This window comes from Periplaneta americana, chromosome 8, assembly GCF_040183065.1.
Source record: "Periplaneta americana isolate PAMFEO1 chromosome 8, P.americana_PAMFEO1_priV1, whole genome shotgun sequence".
NCBI classification, from domain to species: domain Eukaryota; kingdom Metazoa; phylum Arthropoda; class Insecta; order Blattodea; family Blattidae; genus Periplaneta; species Periplaneta americana.
This window is the reverse complement of record NC_091124.1, coordinates 107,279,666-107,300,335: the sequence shown is the minus strand read 5'-3', so window position 1 is coordinate 107,300,335 and position 20,670 is coordinate 107,279,666. Positions and strand designations below refer to the sequence as shown.

General features: G+C 36.3%; 1 protein-coding gene across 14 annotated transcripts in view; it reads left to right on the top strand.

Annotated features, from left to right (window-relative positions):
- The window catches only part of LOC138704936 (monocarboxylate transporter 7-like), a 94,847-nt gene that overhangs the window by 50,562 nt on the left and 23,615 nt on the right, over positions 1–20,670 (top strand). For 10 of the 14 annotated variants that reach the window (XR_011333483.1, XM_069833376.1, XM_069833380.1 and 7 more), the window contains 3 exons: positions 5,585–5,731; positions 10,583–10,863; positions 11,769–12,384. Coding sequence is in view for 13 of the 14 variants with exons in the window: in XM_069833376.1 (XP_069689477.1) it covers positions 5,585–5,731; positions 10,583–10,863; positions 11,769–12,384 (1,044 nt within the window). In the remaining variant the exon portion in view is untranslated. Of the gene's footprint in view, positions 1–1,901; positions 2,008–5,584; positions 5,732–10,582; positions 10,864–11,768; positions 12,385–13,275; positions 14,703–20,670 lie in introns of those variants that run through there. The other 4 variants (XM_069833384.1, XM_069833385.1, XM_069833387.1 and 1 more) reach the window with 4 other exon arrangements.

The following is a 20,670-nucleotide window of genomic DNA, read 5'->3' as shown; positions in this document are numbered from 1 at the left end:
CTCTTCAACAATGGTATTAACAGCTCTTGGGTTTTTATTACAATTTCCTGCTTGTTATGAGAACTTGTCTTTCTCATTTTTTCTGTTCATAGACATAATCAGATAGTTATGTCGGCGTGTGCAATTCGTGAAACCTCCATGGAGAAGATAGTCAATGATGTCTTAGATCAGCAATCATTAGCACAGTGCACCCTCGGGCTAGCATCTCTTACTCGCGGATATTCCAATGCACTCCTTACCTATTACTCACTACAGCAAGTGCTGACGACCACTGTCTTAGACGAATCAGATACAGAAACAAGTGAAATTGAGGACAACATCGAAGAAGTTGTATTATCTGATTCTGAAGTTGAAAATGAGGATAAACACAATGTGTCAGTTAGTGGAGAAATCTATACATCAAAATCTAGACATGTATATGTTACACAACCTCCAGCACGATCCTCACGCCAACTGTGCAGAATATTTGAATAATTTCAAGGGATAAATTGTTCCGGGGCCGGGTATCGAACCCGGGACGTTTGGCTAAGCGCACCAATGCTCTACCGACTGAGCTACCCAGGAACTCTACCAGACACGGACTCAATTTTTCCCTTTATATCCACATATCTCAAAGTAGGCTGACAAACCGTCCTGGATAGCTCAGTCGGTAGAGCATTGGTGCGCTTAGCCAAAGGTCCCGGGTTCGATATCCGGACCCGGAACAATTTTTCCCTTAAAATTATTCAACTTAGCTTCACAGAGAGCTATACCTGAAAGCTAGATTTGCATTGTGCAGAATATTGTACGTGAAAAAATGGGACTTCATAGACAGGGGAAAGTAAATTCTATGACGGAAACAATAGGCCTACAGTTGTTCTTTACACCACAAATCATGAATCTGATAAAAGTCTACTTCAATGAGGCATAGCACACAGTTGTTTTGCTACATTGCTTTGTTGTTGGTAATGGCACAAACCACGACACGGCAGTACCAATCCAAGATCTGTGGTCTTTTCTGCAAGGTCGACAAATCTATTACAGAGCAATGAGTCGAACTCGGTTCTTTGAACTAACAAGAATTATTAGATTTAACGACAAGAACACAAGGGAATTACGCCGCCAGAATGACAAGTTTGCACCACAGAGGAAATTATTTAAAAGCCTCAATGAGCTTTTTCCCAACTATTATGTTCCTAGTCGTCATAATTTATTATGATATGAATACTGAGTCGTGTATGTTGGCTGTTTCTTGAATTACAGCAAATAAATAATATTTGAAGTCTTCATTAATGGATATAAAAACAAAATAGCATAATTTGAAAAAAAATAAAATAAATATTATATTTGTGGGCCTAAGACCCCTCCCCCGTTGGTAATGCACGTTACATATTATGGATTGGTATTGCTAGGGTTAATTCCAGAAAGGGACCCAAAGAAAAATAGTAAATGGTACAGTATGACATATTTTGGCAAAATTTCCAATAGAATTAATAATTTTTTCAAAAGTCAGAATATCCAAATAGCACTAAGACAAATAACAAGTTAAATAATTTCATACCTAACTTCCTCAATAATTGTAATAGATTCTCTAAAAGGGCATATATAAATTAAGTTGCAAAAACTGTTCTATGAAATACATTGGACAAACCCAAAGGAACTTCCGTATCCGGTATAATGAACATAAATCTGACTTTGAATTCAACCGTAACAAATCAAAATTTTCTCCCATAGAAACAGGTCATGAATTAACAAACATTAATGATTCTTTATCCATCGTTAGATCATTAAACAAATGTACCCTAAAATTGAAACTATAGAAGAATACTACATCGCCAATGAATTAATTTCAGGAACTTCTTTACTTAATGAACAAATCCCTAATATACGTAATCCACCATCTTTTATTGTTCACCCCACTCCACCCACCCTTGCCTAGTAACGACACACGCAGTTTGTAAGCTCATTGCGTCTTTCAGTCAAGCTGCTTCACACCATGCATCCATTACTAAGCTTCCAACACAACATGTAAGTTTCTGTCAATTAACGATCTTATAATGAATTAACATATTTTCATAATTTTGCATTTAACGAAATCAACTTAGTAGGCTTCCACAATAATAACTTTCGTTTAACTTGCAGTTCATAAGGCTTCACTGAAACACGCAACATGTACTCGTAATGTACTTTCCAAGGAAGAGTTTGTACTATTTCACATTACGAAACTAGCAGTCCACCCAGCAGACTTGCATTCATTCGTTGTGTTTCACTGTTTTCTACTGTTCAAACTTATGTCATATGTTAATGAACAATCACATCACTTGTTTTAACTTCAATGCCATATACCATATGACCAATTTTAACTTATTTATAAATATGGTATTTTATTCATAACTATTGTAAAGAGTTCTTATCTTGTTATTAATGGCTTTCACGATGTTTGCCCCCTATGTATTGTGATGTATGTGAATAAATAAATCACATGTAATTTTAGATAAGCTAAACAAGACGGCATAATCTTAACATATTTAACTTTAACAATTCAGCTTATCAGCCATCCCACAAAATTACTATAAAATTTTATGTTTCTGATTTTCAACAAGACAGGAGCATTCATTGTCTTTGTATTTATCAAACTCATTCGAGTGACATAATGAGTAATGACGTTCTAGATTATATTTAGTTTTTTTTTTTAGAATTTTATAACATACTAAGCACTTTGCTGCATCATTTTCTTCTATAAAAAGAAAACTCTCTTCCCATACATCTCAAAAAATTGTAGGTGTGGATGACCATCTTCCCACTTCTGATGTTCCTGCCATCATGTTACTCTACCACTGATAGACTGTAAGTGTAAATATCAGGCACACAGTAAGAGCAGTAGACGCCCCCAAGCGACCTCGACAGATAGCGTTCCACCACTGATAGATTGCAGTGTACAACTGTACTGCCCACAGCGAAAGCCTGTACACCCTCTCGCGATATTGACTCAACCTGATGGAGCCTGGGCTAAATCAATAAAAATTGGAACCAGGAGTTCCCCAGAATTTACATCTAATTGAAGAAGCCATGATTTCGTTTTAAAAACAGAAAAATATGCGTTTTGTTAATCAGAAATTTTTTTTTACATTAGGTACTATAAGATAAAGAAAAATTATGTTTGTTTTGTTAGTGTTTGTTTAGGTTAGATTTAAGCATCATTGTCCACCTATGCCCAGTGTAAATACCAATGGGTAAATTCCCCGTATGGCTACTGCTGTCCTCTCTCTGATGTGGATCCTGTAAGATGTTCCTGAAAATGGGACTGTGACGCCAAATCATACAACATTAATGTATGACATATGGGACTACTTCACACTAACGGCTCTAGATACAATAGAAAAAGTAAAAGCCAGATTCCTGAAAAGGCTATTGGAAGTATTGTAACTTTTATACAAAACAAGAATGTAACTTTATTCTCACAACAACAATAATCACTTGCTATAATTGAATGCAAACACTACTGTCAACAATGGAATTTCCACTTCACACAGTAACACAGTATTCGTTATTGCACTCCACAGACGACAATGACAATTTACTTGAATTATTGAGAACAACAATGTACTGCTAATTTTAACTAATGTTCACAAAGCACTATTTACAAATCAGAACTGTCAGTTCTCAGTTCACAGTTCGTTTGCCTTGGCTAGTTCTTCTAGCTCAGTCACTCGAGTTCACAGTATCTCGAACCCCAGACCTTCAGACACAGTCCACTGAACTTCGAACTCAGGTCCCGCAACTGCGGTCCACTGCACTGGAACTCAGGACTTCGGATGCTCACACAGCTGCGGACACACTCAAGTCGAACTCCGGTCTCGAAGCTGGCTTCACTGCTACACAAGACTGGCTGGCTTGCTGTCCAACGACTACAACAACAACTGCTACTCGCTCACTTGCCTCTCTTCTTTTATAACCAAACCATAGTTTCCAGAGAGTGCGATACTGGAAATTTCTACAGATGTCCAGAAGATGGCCTCTCGAATTCTCTGGATTTCTCCCCTCACTGCCGCAGTCGCCAACTCTCCTCTCCTCTCTACGCCACAGCACATGCCCCAGGAAGCAGATGCGCGCGCAACTTCCGCGCCGAACCACGGCCGACTTTGCCCTCCTTCTGCCGGTCGTGAGATCGTTTCCCGGCTGTCACAGTATCAAAAACGACACCATCTCGACTGGCATATACATTAGCACAGAAAGACTTTCTTATAGAGGAACTGAGATACAGATTACTACTGCCATCTATACCTCAAGCCGCGGAATTACTGAGGAAGAGAATGGGGAAAAGAGAAGAAATATGGCCGGAGTTCTACATGACAGATGCCATGACGAACCGAGACTGGGCAGGCCCAAACCAAGAAATGCGCAGTGAACCACGAGGCTCGCCATACATTGGCTTTCATCATAAACTTTACCATGAACCGAATGAAAAATGTATGTAACAAGAAATGCGAAAGATACCATTTCTCTATATGCACAAAGAGGACAAGAACTCTAAATGAATACAGCAAGGAGCAATAGCCCAAAACTTTATGCACGTTAGTGCGCATTTTTCTTAATATTAAATACTAATGGGTGTCCGTCCTTTTCTGCAAAATACCGAAATTTCAAATTGAACGATGTAGCATGTACAGGAAAAGCGATTTCAGATTTGAAATCAGTGATGAAAAAAATACACAGAAACAGTTGAAAAGTCTCATGCAATAGAAAATGAGAAAAATTTTATTTCCCAGTGTAATTTATCTTAAGAAATTAAATAATATGCAACCATGAAGAAATTATAAGGTTTCTTATTCAGATGACAATGACGACGATGAAGATAGGATGGCGAAGGAGGAGGGTTTAACTTTATGTACCTTAATCATTAACATTACCGTATTTAAGCTTTTAACATCTGAAATGGTTAAAAAATAATCTGTTTGCTATCATTTCTAAAGTAGTGTGACATGGTTTCATTTATATTAAAATGAACGTATAATTTATTCTCCACTGTAATATACAGCATTTGACTTTGGCATTGCTCAAACGAAAAGAAATGAATAATAAATAACATAAAGTTAAAGGTAAAGATAGCCCCTTCACATGCCATGGGGGGCATGGAGATAGAACCCCATGCTTTCTTGATCTCAGCACTAGAATGAGGTGGTGAGGTCAGCACCACACTCCGACTACCTTTTATCTCTGGGAAAGACCTGGTACTCAATTTGATAGGAGGTGAGTGAATCTGCGGGCTGTTCTGGAAGTTTGGCAACGAGAAAATCCCGTGACTACCTGGGATCGAACCCCGAACCTTCCAGTCCGTAGCCAGCTGATAATAAATAACAAATAACATGCAAATAGTAAATAAATAAAAGAGTTGAAATAGTTTCTTTCTGACTTCTACTGTGGGTTTCATTAATGAAACAATGCATTCTGTTACTATGTCATTAGATTTAACGTTAGACATAATATCGTTTAATTTGTGTATTAATATAACAATAGTACAAGCATTTCATGTCAGATAAAAAGAAATTTGTTGCTATTTATATTTTAATTTTGTTCCTCTTGTCTTTGTAATTCATTTTCTCAGATCCTTGGAGCTTAACACTGACATCTATAATGAATGGTTGCTGCATGGCAGTAATAGGAATTATTCTTGTTGCTTCTAGTCTTCTAGCTGCTGGTCTAATCCCAAGCAGTGTAGATTACTTCTACATCTCCCTTGGACTGTTTGCTGGTGAGTTATTCTTTTGGAATTTTTGGTGTAGTTAGTATTATGAAAGAGTAACATCCTCTTCTATATTATTGCAACTGACGCTTAAGTACATGTTAAAACCTGGCTGAGGGTGATGAATTTTTGAGAGCAATAAAAAATGCGTAGCACTACTGTAAGAAGGGGATTCAGTTACACGGTCCAATTAGAAAGTCCAAAGTAGTTGATTTAATATAGAGATATATAATTTAGTAACATATTAAAAGACGAATTTTACCAGCTACTAGTGCTATTTCCACATCTTAGTATCATATGAAAGTAATGAATTCCGTCTTACAGGTACTTCCATCTGAAATTAAATTCTCAACACTTACAAGTTATCAAAACCCAGAAAGTTTTAGTAAATCGTAAGTTAAGGAATTGGAAACTAACTAAACATAACGAATAAATTCGTATAAATAAGGAATGAAACATTTCTCCTAGACTGTAATCAATCTCATAAGAAGTCATATTATCTAATGCAGCGGTGACAACCTGCGGCCCGCCACTATGTTTGCTGCAGCCCGATAGTAAGTTTCAAACTTAAAATTTAAAAAATATATATACCGGTACTGTATTTGAGTAGACTTTTCAAACTTAACCGCCAGTGACACTAATCAACAGGGCGCTCCGAGACAATGCACAATAGCCAAGCGTTGCATTTGTAATGCCATAGCGTGAGTTTACATAATGTTGGTGCAGTTTGTTGTTTGTATTCGAATTGTAACAAGTCTTTGAAGTGAAAGTGGCAGTTTTGTGGTCATGGCTTCGACCAAAAAATGCAAGATTACAGAGGAACACAGGTGCTTTCAGGAGAAGTGGACAGAACTATAATGATTTTTTTTGTGAATTTCGAAGTAAAGCAACATGCTTAATTTGTAAGGAAACCATTAATGTTTTGAAAGAGTATAACATTGAAAGACATTACAACACATATGGTGAATTGAGTAAACAAATGAGAAAAGACAAAGTGCGCTATTTAAAAAGATCCCTATCACGTCAACAAAACCTTCTACGAAAGTAAATAATGATTCAAGAATAGATGTGAAAGTAAGTTATGTTATATCGAAGCTATTGACTAGAAAACTGAAGCCATTCAAAGATGGAGAATTGGTAGAGTGTTTGGACAGTGTTGGAGATATATATTACTTCCCGACAAGAAATCCTTGGTTTCTAAGTGAGCCTTAATCGTATGACAGTAAGCAGAAGAGTGGAAGGCATGGCAGCCGATGTTGAAGACATGTTCTGGATTTAAATGGTTTTCTTTAGCTCTCGATGAAAGTGGGGATGTTTCAGACATGGCCCAGCTCTGCATATTTGCATGTGGCATTGATAACAATTTTAATGTAACTGAAGAAATGTCTCTAGCACCAATGAAGGAGACAAGTAAAAGGGTGGATATTTATCATAAGGTCATGGAAGTACTTAACAAATTTCAATTGAGCTTAGATAAGTTGTGTGGTGTGCCAACTGATGGTGCACTGTCTATGATCGGAAAAAAACAACGAATTTATTTTCTTTGTAAACAAAGACATTGCTGGTTTCGATCATGAGCTCATTGCCTGCCACTGTATACCACACCAAGAACATCTTTGTGCAAAATCTATTAAAATGGAATATGTAATGAAACCAGTGATTCTGTTAGTGACCTACATTCGGTCAAGAGGACTGACTCATCAGTTCAAGGAGTTCTTGGCTGAGTTAGATGCAAATTATGAAGACGTCATCTATTTTACACATTTTCGCTGGCTAAGTGTAGATAATATGTTGAAATGAGTGTACGAACTTCGTGAAGATATTAGGCTATTTTTGAAAGATCACAACTTTAAAGATCACAACGAATTGGACAATAGTAAGTGGATCATCGATTTGACTTTTTTGGTTGATATGACACAGCACCTTAACGAGATAAATACCAAAATGCAAGCCAAGAACAACCTGCTTCACAACATGTTCAACTTAATAAAATCTTTTTAAAGGAAACTTGTAGTTTGGCAGACAAAATTACGAACTGGAATATTGGATAATTTTCCAACAATGAGCAAAACGATTGAATCTATCCATTTAACTGATTTTCGGAAATGTGTGACCGCATTGAAAATCTTAAATACGGTATTAGTTCGACAACAGATTCCAGGATGTTCGAATATTCGAAAATTAATTTGAATTATTTTCATTGCCCTTTCATGTTGATATTGAGACAGTGCCTGTAATTTTTCAGGTGGAATTAACTGATCTGCAAACATTTGGAAGCAAGTATGCTCATTGCAACATCAGATATTGAATCCGACATTGAGAAGTTAACAAAACTTAACCAGTGCCAAGTTTCTTATTAATGTGTGTCATATTGTTATCATTTAACAGTGTTAGGTTCCTGTAAGTAATTTTATTAAAATGTATTATTATTTACTATAAATTACAGTAATCACTAATTAGTAAGACATTTATATAAGTTGCATTTATTATTGGAGGATGTCTGTGGCCCACCAAAAAAATATTTTTCTTAATATTGGCCCGCAGTATTCATAAGGTTGAGCACCCCTGATCTAATGTAACACACACAATAAACTAATGTTCACTGAAAATTCTTCAAAGTTATCAACTACATGCAATATCATCCTGCAGATGATCTTTCATTCTGTATTATATGATACTTAATAATTAATGTGGCTCAGTTTTATTGATACACTTTCTCATAGCAGGACAAAACTTTTCAGTATCAGATACACCACCAGCATGAGCTAGGGCTTAGTGACAGCACTTATGTTCCAAATCTGTTGTTTTTCTTCTTGCTCGAGATTTTTACCAATTATAATAAGAACATCAGGTAATTCCATGGCGAATACTCAGACTCATCTTGTCACATATCGGTACCATCTTGATCACACCAATTCTGCCCATGTTAGATAACTGCACAGTAGATACAGCATATTAAATAAGCAACAAAAATAAATAAAAAAAAACACTGCAAGAAACAAAACAAATTAAGGTTTTATCATTTAATCACTATGAGTTCATTTTAAAATGTTAACTTATAGTATTACAATGATGGCAGCCGGGTAGCTCAGTTGGTAGAGCAGCTGGCTACAGACTGGAAGGTCCGGGGTTCGATCCCAGGTGGTTACCAAACTTTCAGAATGGCCCCGAGGTTCACTCAGCCTCCTATAAAATTGAGTACCGGGTCTTTCCTGGTGGTAAAAGGCGGTCAGAGCGTGGTGCCGACCACACCACTTCATTCTAGTGTCGAGGTCAAGGAAAGCATGGGGCTCTACCTCCATGCCCCCCAAGTGCCTTCAAGGCATGTTACGGGGATACCTTTACCTTTCTTACCTTTAGTATTACAATGATTAATTAAATTAAAATCTTAGTCATAATTTTAAAAGTGGGCATTTACACTATATAACCTACCACCTTTTCTATAACGCCCACACTTCTACTTTTTTCTGGTGATATGTCATGAGATATCCTTATGATTCTGTTTTCATTGCATCTCAATTCTTTTTTTTTTAAGTAATCTATTTATTAATTGGTTGTGTGTCAAATAGTCTTCTGTTGTATTTAGCATGCTTTATTTTACTGGTTTCCACAGCATATGTAATTGGGCATAATGACATTGTATGGTAAGGTTACCAGATTTTTTTCACAATTTGCGGGGACTGATATTGACGTTTGAAAGAACTGCTTTTAACATTTAATTAAAATACTTATTCTATTTACACACTAAAAATATTCATTAGCCTATACTTAACTACCGGTACTACTTAAACCACTGATATTTTCAGGAGACTGTGGGGACCGATATTGACGTTTGAAAGAACTGCTTTTAACATTTAATTAAAATACTTATTCTATTTACACACTAAAAATATTCATTAGCCTATACTTAACTACTGGTACTACTTAAACCACTGATATTTTCAGGAGAGTTAATTGTTTTTAACTAGATCTTCTCTGGATCCCCAATTTTGCAGAAAATTCCTGACAGGTCATTTTGAAGTTGGTTAAGATAGCAAGCATGGCTCGAACAGTTTCCAAACTCAGATTTTTTGGATGCACAAATCATGTTCACGGAAGAAAAAACTCTTTCCACCGAAGCATTACTTCCAAGAAGCACAGATATAGTTTTATCAACTACTGGAGTTACGCACAGAAATTCATTTTCTCAGAGAAAAAAAAATCCACTCCATTTTGAACAAAGATCAGCATTTTCTTTATTCCACGTTGCCATTATCTCTGAAGTCACATATTTCTTCAAGCAAGAAATTTCATCAAATAAATTATTTCGTTCAGATCAAGTCATATACATTTGAATATAACTAATGGACTGTCTCTTCAAATTTTTCTTTCTGGAGGCGATTTCAGCACTATACATTTCACATATATTCTTATCTTGTAAATGAATACTCCAGCTACTGAAATATTCAACAGCATTTTCATAAAATTATGATAATTAACACTGAAAATCTAGAGATGTCTGGGGACAAATTATTAACTCGGGGGACATTCTGGGGACGAATTTTGTTCCCAGAACACAAAAGCAAAATTTGGGGACTGTCCTGTGTAAATGGGGACGTCTGGTAACCTTATTGTACGGTATATTCCATTTCTTGTAACATTAGTATTAAATATCTATTAACCCAAATAAATATAAATTACACATGACATATTTTACATAATATGTACTAGTACCAGAATAAAATAATATCTACAATCTAATGAAATTTGACTTTAATATAACTGCCATAATGGTCTGCTCATTCCGATATGACTTGCAAGCAGCTGAATAAATTCTGCTTAATTGTTTGATTTTGAAATCAAAATTAAATTATTTTCCAGGTATTGGTGCAAGTATGGCAACAACACAAAGTGACTTTCTATTACACAAGTTCTTCAGGGCACGCTTTCCTTTAGTCTATACACTTCGTCTGGTGGGAGAAGCTACAGGCGAGATTCTGATGCCTATTCTTATTGGAAACTTACTTGATAACTTTGGACTCTGTAACACATTGTTGCTACAAGCCGGAATAACTCTTCAAGCACTTATAGGTGCTGTTTTGTTCAGGAGACCTCGCTATGTGTTGGCTTCACAGGAAAGCACAACATATACTTTATTACAGGTGATATGCTTTATGGGAGAAGAACAAAAGTTAATGGTCCACACAATTAAAATACTTGTACACAGCATAATTATCATAAAAATATTATAAACAATAGTAATATGGCACTGACGATGATCACTCAAGAACAAATCTAAAGTTTAGCTGGTGGAGAGGAGAAAAGACAGAGATAGAAAAAAAACCTATCCTAGAAAAATGATTCTCCTCGTTGTTGTCGTCCTAATCATCATCATCATCATCATCATCATCATCATCATCATCATCATCATCATCATTATCATCATCATCATCATTATTGTCGTTGCTGCCGCTGCCACCGCTATCACCACCACCACTACCACTACCACATCACCATCACCGTTATCATCATCATCATCAACATCATCACCATCATCATCATCATCACTACTGTCACTGCAGTTCACCCACTTCATTAATCTTCATTCTCATTGTTACATCACTACAACCCTCAACATTGTAATTTTCCTTGCTTTTCCTTCTCATAATCATCACATTGTCGTCACTATTATTATTATTATTATTATTATTATTATTATTATTATTATTATTATTATTATTATTATTCATCTGCGTCGCCTTTTGTGAGACAAACTTAACTGGAGTAGACCTACTTTTTTTATAAAAAGAAAACTGTATTTATTAACTCATAAAAATACTTTTTAGGCCTACTTATAACACATTTGTTAATAATATGAACTAGCAAATACTGTTTACATTTTATTTCACTTCTGCAGCATGAAACCTTGCATAATAATAACACACTACTGCCAAATAGTACTTTTACTTGTAGTAAAAGAAATATCAAATCATTATGACTCTCAAACTGAAAACTATATTAAACCTACAGCAAAAGACTGATCTAATATTTATGATTGCAATTTCAGAATGAAGATGCAGAAGAAAATACAAACAATGAAACTCCCAATACTTTTCACAGTCAAAAAGCTACCGAAAAGATATTACAAGATACAGAGCCTTCTAAAAACACTAATGATTCAAGTGATGAAGAACAATATACTGAAATTACGAATACAGAGGCTCCGAAAAGCTTTATGACATATTCTAGTCCTACAATAGATAGTAATCCTCGGCCTCTATTTAGTGACATTGAATTAGCTGAAAATAGTCAAAATACTGCTTTCTTTATTGAAGATTCTGATGACGATGTGGATTTATACGTCCAAAGAGGAGGTTTCACGAAGAAGACTATTCCTTGCATACAAGAACTCAAGGTGCTTGGATATCCATCATTTTACTGTTGGTTGATTCTGACAGTCATTACAAAAATGTCTTCATTAGCTTTCTGGATTCTGCTACCTCTACTTATGAAGTTCAGATTAAAGAATTTTCACAGCTACCATGCAATTATGTTACTTTCCATTGGAGGAACAGCAAATTTCTGTACAGCAATAGGAGCTTACTGGTTACCAACTATGTCTGCCAAGCACAGAAAGTTCGTTTTCATCACAGCAGCTTTTGTTACAGCAGGAGGACTTTATGGTAAGTTCAACAGCGGGAAGAGATCAGCTTCCCTTACATAGAGACCAATGTGTGTTCTTTGTCTTGTGTTCGTTTATGCTTCTCAAGCAGTGCACCATGCTGACACTTGATTTGGGATCGCGCTAATTGTGTGTGTCTTAATTTTGGTTCAGAATCCTCAAAGCAGTGAAAACGGACAGACTACACAATTATTGTTATTATTGTTATTATTGTTATTATTATTATTATTATTATTATTATTATTATTATTAAACATTGTTAGATTATATTAATAAAGGCGAAGGCGGTCATTAATAGATCTTGTGCACTGCGACCTTCAATATCAATTGCATGTTCCCTACTTTAATCCCTGAACAGCCTAGCCTCTTTAGCAGGGGCGACTTCTTAAGGTTGTAGCACGTTTGTGCTACAATCAAAAACTTTAGAAGCCATAAACTGCTTAAAATAAGAGTTGAAGTGATTTAGTTCTGTCTACTAGATCGTAGGAATATGATTAGTTTGCTTCAGAGAATTGCGCAAATCATTTGCAGGAGTCTCATCGTTGACTTGCTGGATGTGAACACACGTAGTTCTTATGGAAACAGGGTGGATCTTAGGACCCTTCCCAGGGCGAAAGGATGGGCAGGGGTTTCTCTAACACAGCCTGAGAGTTGTTGGTAAACGAAATTCTAACTTCGCAACGTATAGTACAGGGGGCAATAGCTATTAGCCAGATTAGGGGCTGAGAGATGGTGGTGAGTGAAGGAGATAGAAACTACACCCTCGCTCGCTCTTGTTCTGGTGACAAAAACAGGTTTTCCTCCACTTAATCTTGGTGGTGTAATCATCTTCCGTCTTATTTCAAGTATTTTATTTCTGGTTTTGATTCATTATGATTGTAACTGCTTTCAGATTCATTTTCTTGAGTACCGGTACCAGTACCAGTACTGGTACTGTATTCACTTACAACTAGCACAGATCAGTATTTAATTAGACCTAGTGCTAACTGAGAAGGATGGAGCGTGTGAAGTGGACAGAGTAAGAAACGAAGCTGTGTTGGAAAGAGTGGATGAAGAAAGAATGATGCTGAAATTGATCAGAAAGAGGAAAAGGAATTGACTGGGTCACTGGTTGAGAAGAAACTGCCTACTGAAAAATGCACTGGAAGGAATGGTAAAAGGGAGAAGAGTTCAGGGCAGAAGAAGATATCAGATAATAGAAGACATTAAGATATATGGATCATATGACGAGACAAAGAAGAAGACAGAAAATGGGAAAGACTGGAGAATGCTGGGTTTGCAGTGAAAGACCTGCCCTTGGGTAGAACACTATGAATGAAAGTGCTAACTATGAGTTCTGAAAACGCACCCACATATCAAGAAAACTTTCTCAATACTGATGCATTCTGTGAACATTGTAGAAGTATCATAGACTGTTCATAGATAGCAGCAATGACTTGACTTCAAACTTCAGTACAGCAAAAATGTGAACAAACGAAAAACATACTACATTCTAGAGCGCAAAATTTAGACAGTTGTTGCGAAATTATCGTAGTTATTCTGTATATTTGTTATTAATATTATAAGGGTAAAGAAATGTGTGCAATAGTAATAAAGGTAGATATTCTATTTTATGGCTTTAATGTAAAAAAAATCATTAATTTTGGAAGACTGGACTGAAGCAAAATAGCTTTTACTTTAGTTTTGAAACATTCATAATTTAAATGTTTAATATATCCAGGTATCTTGTTACAGTATGTAATAAGATACCTGTATGAGAAGTACTGTTAAGGCTTTTGGTAATAGTATGACAGTTTTTATGTAAGTTATTCGCAGCTCTAGTGTTATGGACATGAATTTCAGAGTTCCTTTTATAGTAGTTAAGATTTTTATGAATGAAGCAAACTGTTTCTAGAATGTAGATGCAGGGGAGTGGTAAAATATTTAATTCTTGAAAAATTTGTTTGCTTGGAGTGCATATAGGGACTTGTTTCATTATTTTTATTATTTTCTTTTGAAGTTTAAATATTTTTATAGCTTCAGAGGACATGCCTCAGAGCATTACACCATATGAAAGAATGAATTAATGTACATAAGCATAGTATACTACTTTTAAAAGTTGGAAGAGAGATGCTTTGTGTAAGAATTCTGAAATCATAACATAATTTGCACAGTTTTCCAGAGAGAAAGCTAACATGTTGAAACCAGAACAAATTATTGCAATCAGTTCATACTCCCAAAAATTTTGTGCATTCAACTTCTATTATATTCTGTTTGTTAATATATATTTGCAAGTTTCTATGAGTTTTATTTCGATGAAAATGAATAAACGCTATTTTGCCGGTATTTAGATTAAATCTGTTACCATATATGTTAGCCACTCTTTTAATTGATTATTAGCTTCATTTATGTTACCGGTACTCTCATTTTTACTTCTGAAAATCTTATTTGTCTCCTCTACAAAGAGCATTGCTTCTAAGTGGGATATATTTATTGGTGCCGGTAAGTCAATAATATATGAGGGGTTCACAACCAGAGTGGACCAAGTCCTTCTGGAATAATTCTGATAAATTGAGTCTTAAAGTCCCTGGCTCATGCTTAGCAACCTTCACCTTCCATAGGAAATGCTGCTCTCTGAGAAGTAACAAATGAGTTATGGACTTGGTTTGTTATAGCAATGAATGAATAAATCTAAGTTTTCTTCATCCGAAATTGTATTAATCCACAAACTGACCACTGGTGGACTTGGTCCACTTTGGTTGTGAGCCCCTCATATAGTACAAATAATATTGGACCAAGTAGGCCTACTAAGTCTTGGGGAAGACCATTTTTTATAAAAGCTGGGTATAAGTTAACTGAATCTATTTGGACACTCTGTTTTCGATTACATATGTAGGATATAAACCAATCATTTACCTCTTATTCCATAATTAGTGAGTTTCCTTTTAGGATATCATGATTCACAGTGTCGAATGTTTTTGTAAGATCAAGGAATTGCTCTGGTATTTGTTTTCTATTGTCTTTTGCTTGCAATGGACTGTTAATGAAGGAGAATAAGGCATTATTAACGGATTTTATTTTTCGGAAACCAAACTGTGAGTTACAAAATACTTTATGATTTTCGAGAAAAGACATTATTCTATTGCATGTTACATTTTATAAGATTTCAGAGAAGGATGATAGTAGGGATGGCGCTGTTGTTTAGTCAACTGTCCAAAGACAGGTTTGAACCTCATAAGTAACACCAATAAGGCATCACTCATGAGGCAACTAGGCCAGGAGATAATGGGGTAGGGTGGGCAATTCCTTTCCCCCTCCAATGCATACATCGCCCATTAGCTACATATGCCACTAATCAGACTTCAGATGCATACAAATTGTTCTTCCTCTGACACATATCGTCAAGTGAGATGTACTGCCTGATAATAGATATACATATCAGGCAGAACCTCAATCAGTGGTAATAGTAGGGATATTGGTCTGTGATTATCTACTTTTGATTTATCACTCTTCTTGTGTACTGGAATGACTTTAGTTACTTTAAATATACTTGTGAAGATACCTTCAATTATAGAGCAGTTACATATTATCAACAATTGGTTTAATTATGTTTGGCATGCAAGATATTATTAGTGCATCTGTATTTCATCAAAGCTACAAGACGTTTTATTTTTTAGATTCTTAATTATCTTTACAGTTTCATGTTCTGTTACAGGATGAAGAAAAATAGAGTTAACTACCTCCATTCCATTATAAATATCAACATGTGGTAGGTTTTTCTTTATTGAAGTTTTTAGATTTTCGGCCGCATTTACAAAATAGCTATTAAAAATATTTGCTACTTCATGTGGATTATCAATCTTGTTGTTATTATGCACTGAGCATGCGCAGTATGTTACAACTGGAACGTCAAAAATTCAGGTGGCCCAAATTTTGTTTCTAGATCCGTATTATTTTTTCAATGGTTTTTTGTGGCTCACCCATTTCACTTTTGACTACAGTCCATAGGGTTTTCATTTGATTTTTGGACTTTAGGATTCTATTGTTATTATGTTCTTCCTTTTGCTTCAAATGTTACTTTTTTTTAGGATTGTACAATATTTCTTATAGTAAGTTTTGAAGGTCTCATCTGTTGCTTTAAGTACTCTATGCAAAGTTTTCTTTTATAAGCTTGTACTTGCTATTTGGGAAAAGGAAATTGTACCAGAACAATAGAAGGAGTCCATAATTGTACCTATCTTTAAAAAGGGGGACAAAACTAACTGCGGTAACTTTCGAGGAATATCACTTTTGTTGACGTCATACAAAATCCTGTCCAATATTTTTTGGGGGATCATCAGTGTGGTTTTAACCCTAGATGGACCAAGCTTTTTTTTGTAAAACGCTGGACCAAGGGAGGGCTAATTAATGTCCGCCATTATATTTTACCCTTATGGTTGTATTTACAATTTTTGCGTAAGTATTATTTCTTTATTGAGTGAATTAAGTAAGAAATAATGTATATTAAGAAATAAATATTTTTTATATCTTGAAAATTGACAACATAATTTAATTATTGAAAATTAATGCTTGAACAAATTCTTATATATCATTCACATCTTCATTCAGATTCATCCACCTCATTCACACACTCACAGCGTGTGTTTGTCTTTTGATTGTGTTGTCCACACACATACAAGTTGCATTTTCCACAAACAATGGTTGTTTTTGCTAATTTGTTTAGTTTTTCACTCTTGGTGCGACACTGTTTGCTACATGTATGGCACTTCCCTTTCCCTGGTGGCTACTGCTGATTCTGCGTTGTTTTGGTGATTTCTTTCTCGAGGATGGCTTCCATTGATATGATGATATTGTTCTGCAGTCCAATTATGGTTGCTGCACCATGTTCCACATTTGGTTTGAGTAGTTGTAACCCCAGCTCCTGTAGATAAACGCGCGGCCTGTTTGTTTTCTTTTTGTACCAGTCTGGGAAAGTCATAATGTACAGTGTATAAGAATTTATGCACGCAATATCAATTAGGGTGTAAAATACAGACAGCGGCCAACGACGGGTACCTCTCTTAGTAATATACATCCTGGCCATTTGATCAATGGTGTCAACAGAGCCTTTGCCTGTGTTATAGAATAAATTCATATCTGATTTTTTTTTTCCACCTTCAGAAACTTTGGCATCTTGATGTGATGACAACATGATTAGATTCTTCTTAGGTTTAGGAATATACGACACTACCGTGATAGGTGGTTTTCCAGATTCAGGGTCAGTGAATGCGAACTTGCTCGAGTGCAATTCTCTTCCAGTTATGGTTTCAGTTCTTCAGGAATATGTTTGCGATTATTTTTCATGGTACTGGTACCAACTAAAGTAATTTTACACTCGTACAGATCTTCAGCAAGTTCGACCGATGTATAGAAACGGTCAGTAGTCACATTCCGACCAGTGTCCTTTCTTGGAGCAACAAGCCTTTTGACAACTTCTCTTGATTCAGGAGTTGTTCCTTCTTGCTTGTCAGCATAAACGTCCATACTATGAACGTATTGACAGTCACAGTCAGCAAGAAGTTTGATAAGGAACCCATATTTAGCCGGTTTTTCTTTCAAAAAGACTTTAAATGGGCATCTGCCTCGAAACAGAGTAAGCATTTCATCTATGGTAGAGTTTTTACCAGCTGTATGGTACTTCGGGAAATGTCATTCAAAAGTTGAAATATTTCTCGCAAAGGAAAAAATTTGTCATTAGATTGCCTGCCAGGTCTATGGGCCTAACATCATGAGCAAGCAGATGGTGCGTTGCTCCACAAGGTCGTCTGTGATGATGGTTGGCGCCTCCCACTGCACTCCTCGTCGTGCACATTTTGGCGTCCTGCTGAAAATTGTCTACAACAGCGACCCACTATCTGCTTGCTCATGACCTGGCACAGCTGACGATAAATTTCAATCGGTGCTCTGCCCTGTGCATTCAAAAACTTTATCACTGATCGCACTTCACACGTGGCGGTAGCTGGAATAGGAGCGTCCATCTTCAACCAATGAAACGAAGCTACTGAGAGCACTCGGGAAGTTCCGCTAGCGCATGCGCCATGCCAGGACATTACTCTATCACGTACATGCAGTCGCTTCGCGCAACATATGGTTTGCTAGCTGTGGGACGAGTGGGGAAGTTACTTTATGGACGCGCCTCGTAATATAATGTTGGTTTCCAAATAAGTCTATTGTTATAACATATATTTGAAGTTTCGAATAAGTTCATTGTTGTGACATAGTCCCGCGTCGTGGCGTCGTGGTCTAATGCATCCTGCCTAGGACTCGCTTTACGGAATGCGCTCTAGTTCGAGTTTTCATGGGGGAAGAAATTTTCTCATGAAATTTCAGCCAGTGTAGGGACCGGTGCCCACCCAGCATCGTGATGCACTTGGGGAGCTGCAATAGGTAGCGAAAATTCGGTTTCACAAATCCGCTATAACAGCTAAGGGGATCATGGTGCTAACCACAAGATACCTCCATTCTGGTTGGATGATTGTTCACCTCTGCTTCGGCATGTGGACGTGAGGCCAGCAGGCAGCTGGTCGGTCTTGGCACTTCATGGGCTATAGCGTTATGGATTTACTTCTTTTTGTTGTAACATATATTCATAATTTCGAATAAAAAAATTGTTACAAGTTGGACCAAGGGAGGGTTATTTTGTGACCACTTCGAAATTTGGTCCATATAATTACGTTTTCAACCAAAAAAACTTGATTGTCTTTATTGAATCATTAACTTTATACTATTTCTGACACAAAATGAGAACACCAAGGTCTGAACATGTTCTATACTATAATAGTAATAGTTCTAAAAAAGTGTGGACATAAATTGACCCTCCCTTGGTCCATCTAGGGTTGCGTAATAGATCGACTATTGATAAGAGTTTTTGTATTCGACAGATATTGGAGAAAAAATGGGAGTATAAGGGTACAGCACATCAGTTAACTAATAGATTTAAAAAAGGCATATGACTCGGTTAAGAGAGAAGTTTTATCTAATATTCTTACTGAATTTGGTATTCTCAAGAAACTAGCTCAGTGAAACGTACAACAGAGTCTGTACAGGCCAGTTTCTGTCAGATGATTTTCCAATTCACTGCGGGCTAAAGCAAGGAGATGCATTATCATCTTTACGTTTTAACTTTGCTCTAGAATATGACATTAGAAAAGTCCAAGATAACAGAGAGAGTTTGGAATTGAACAGCTGCTTGTTTATGCATATGATGTGAATATATATTAACCCATTAGAGCCCACAGTTCCAAAACTGGAACGTTATATTAAATATTTTTGAATGTGATTCACATTGTTTTTTTTTTTATTTTATTGGGTTATTTTACGACGCTGTATCAACATCTAGGTTATTTAGCGTCTGAATGAAATGAAGGTGATAATGCCGGTGAAATGAGTCTGGGGTCCAGCACCGAAAGTTACCCAGCATTTGCTCGTATTGGGTTGAGGGAAAACCCCGGAAAAAACCTCAACCAGGTAACTTGCCCCGACCGGGATTCGAACCCGGGCCACCTGGTTTCGCGGCCAGACGCGCTGACCGTTACTCCACAGGTGTGGACTTCACATTGTTGTTAAGGTATTTTTATTATGGAACTTCACGTTGGTATTCCTGATGAACTTAAAAGAGTCTAGTTGAATAAGAATCTAGCATATCCTGCTCGTTCTGAAGCTTTGATATTCCAAGATTGTACAACTACAGCCACAAAAAAAGGGGTAAGTCATCAGCTGTAATGAAATATATTAAATTTAGGTAAAATATTTTGTAATGTGTTGCCAATAATGTATATTTTTGTATGCAACTATAAACATTGTCATTGTTACGTATGAGGTGTATCATTTCTAGCACAGTTGATGTGTTTCATTTATGGAACAGTGGACACAAATGACACCATGTAGTATTTTTATTGACTTTCAATCTCTTTTTGTGAAGACTGACTACGGGAAAAATTATATCCTTTGTGGAGGAGGATGACCGTTTTTTAGATGCAAAAATTTTCATTGGGCCCCCAGAAGACCCAGGTTTTTTGGAGGGAGATAGTGGTGAAGAGGAGGTGATGAAAGTAACTTCAATCACTTATCAGGTAATCAATTGAGGGGTACTGCGGTGGCTGTTGTGACAACTATTTAAGAAGGAAAGATTAGGAACATTACCGGTACTTTGAGTAATGTTATTGAAGATTTAGATCAACAATCCGATGGTGATAACAATGGCAATTATTATATATGTCCATAATGCAATAACGTTTGTGAGGAACATGACTCATCTAAATATGATACA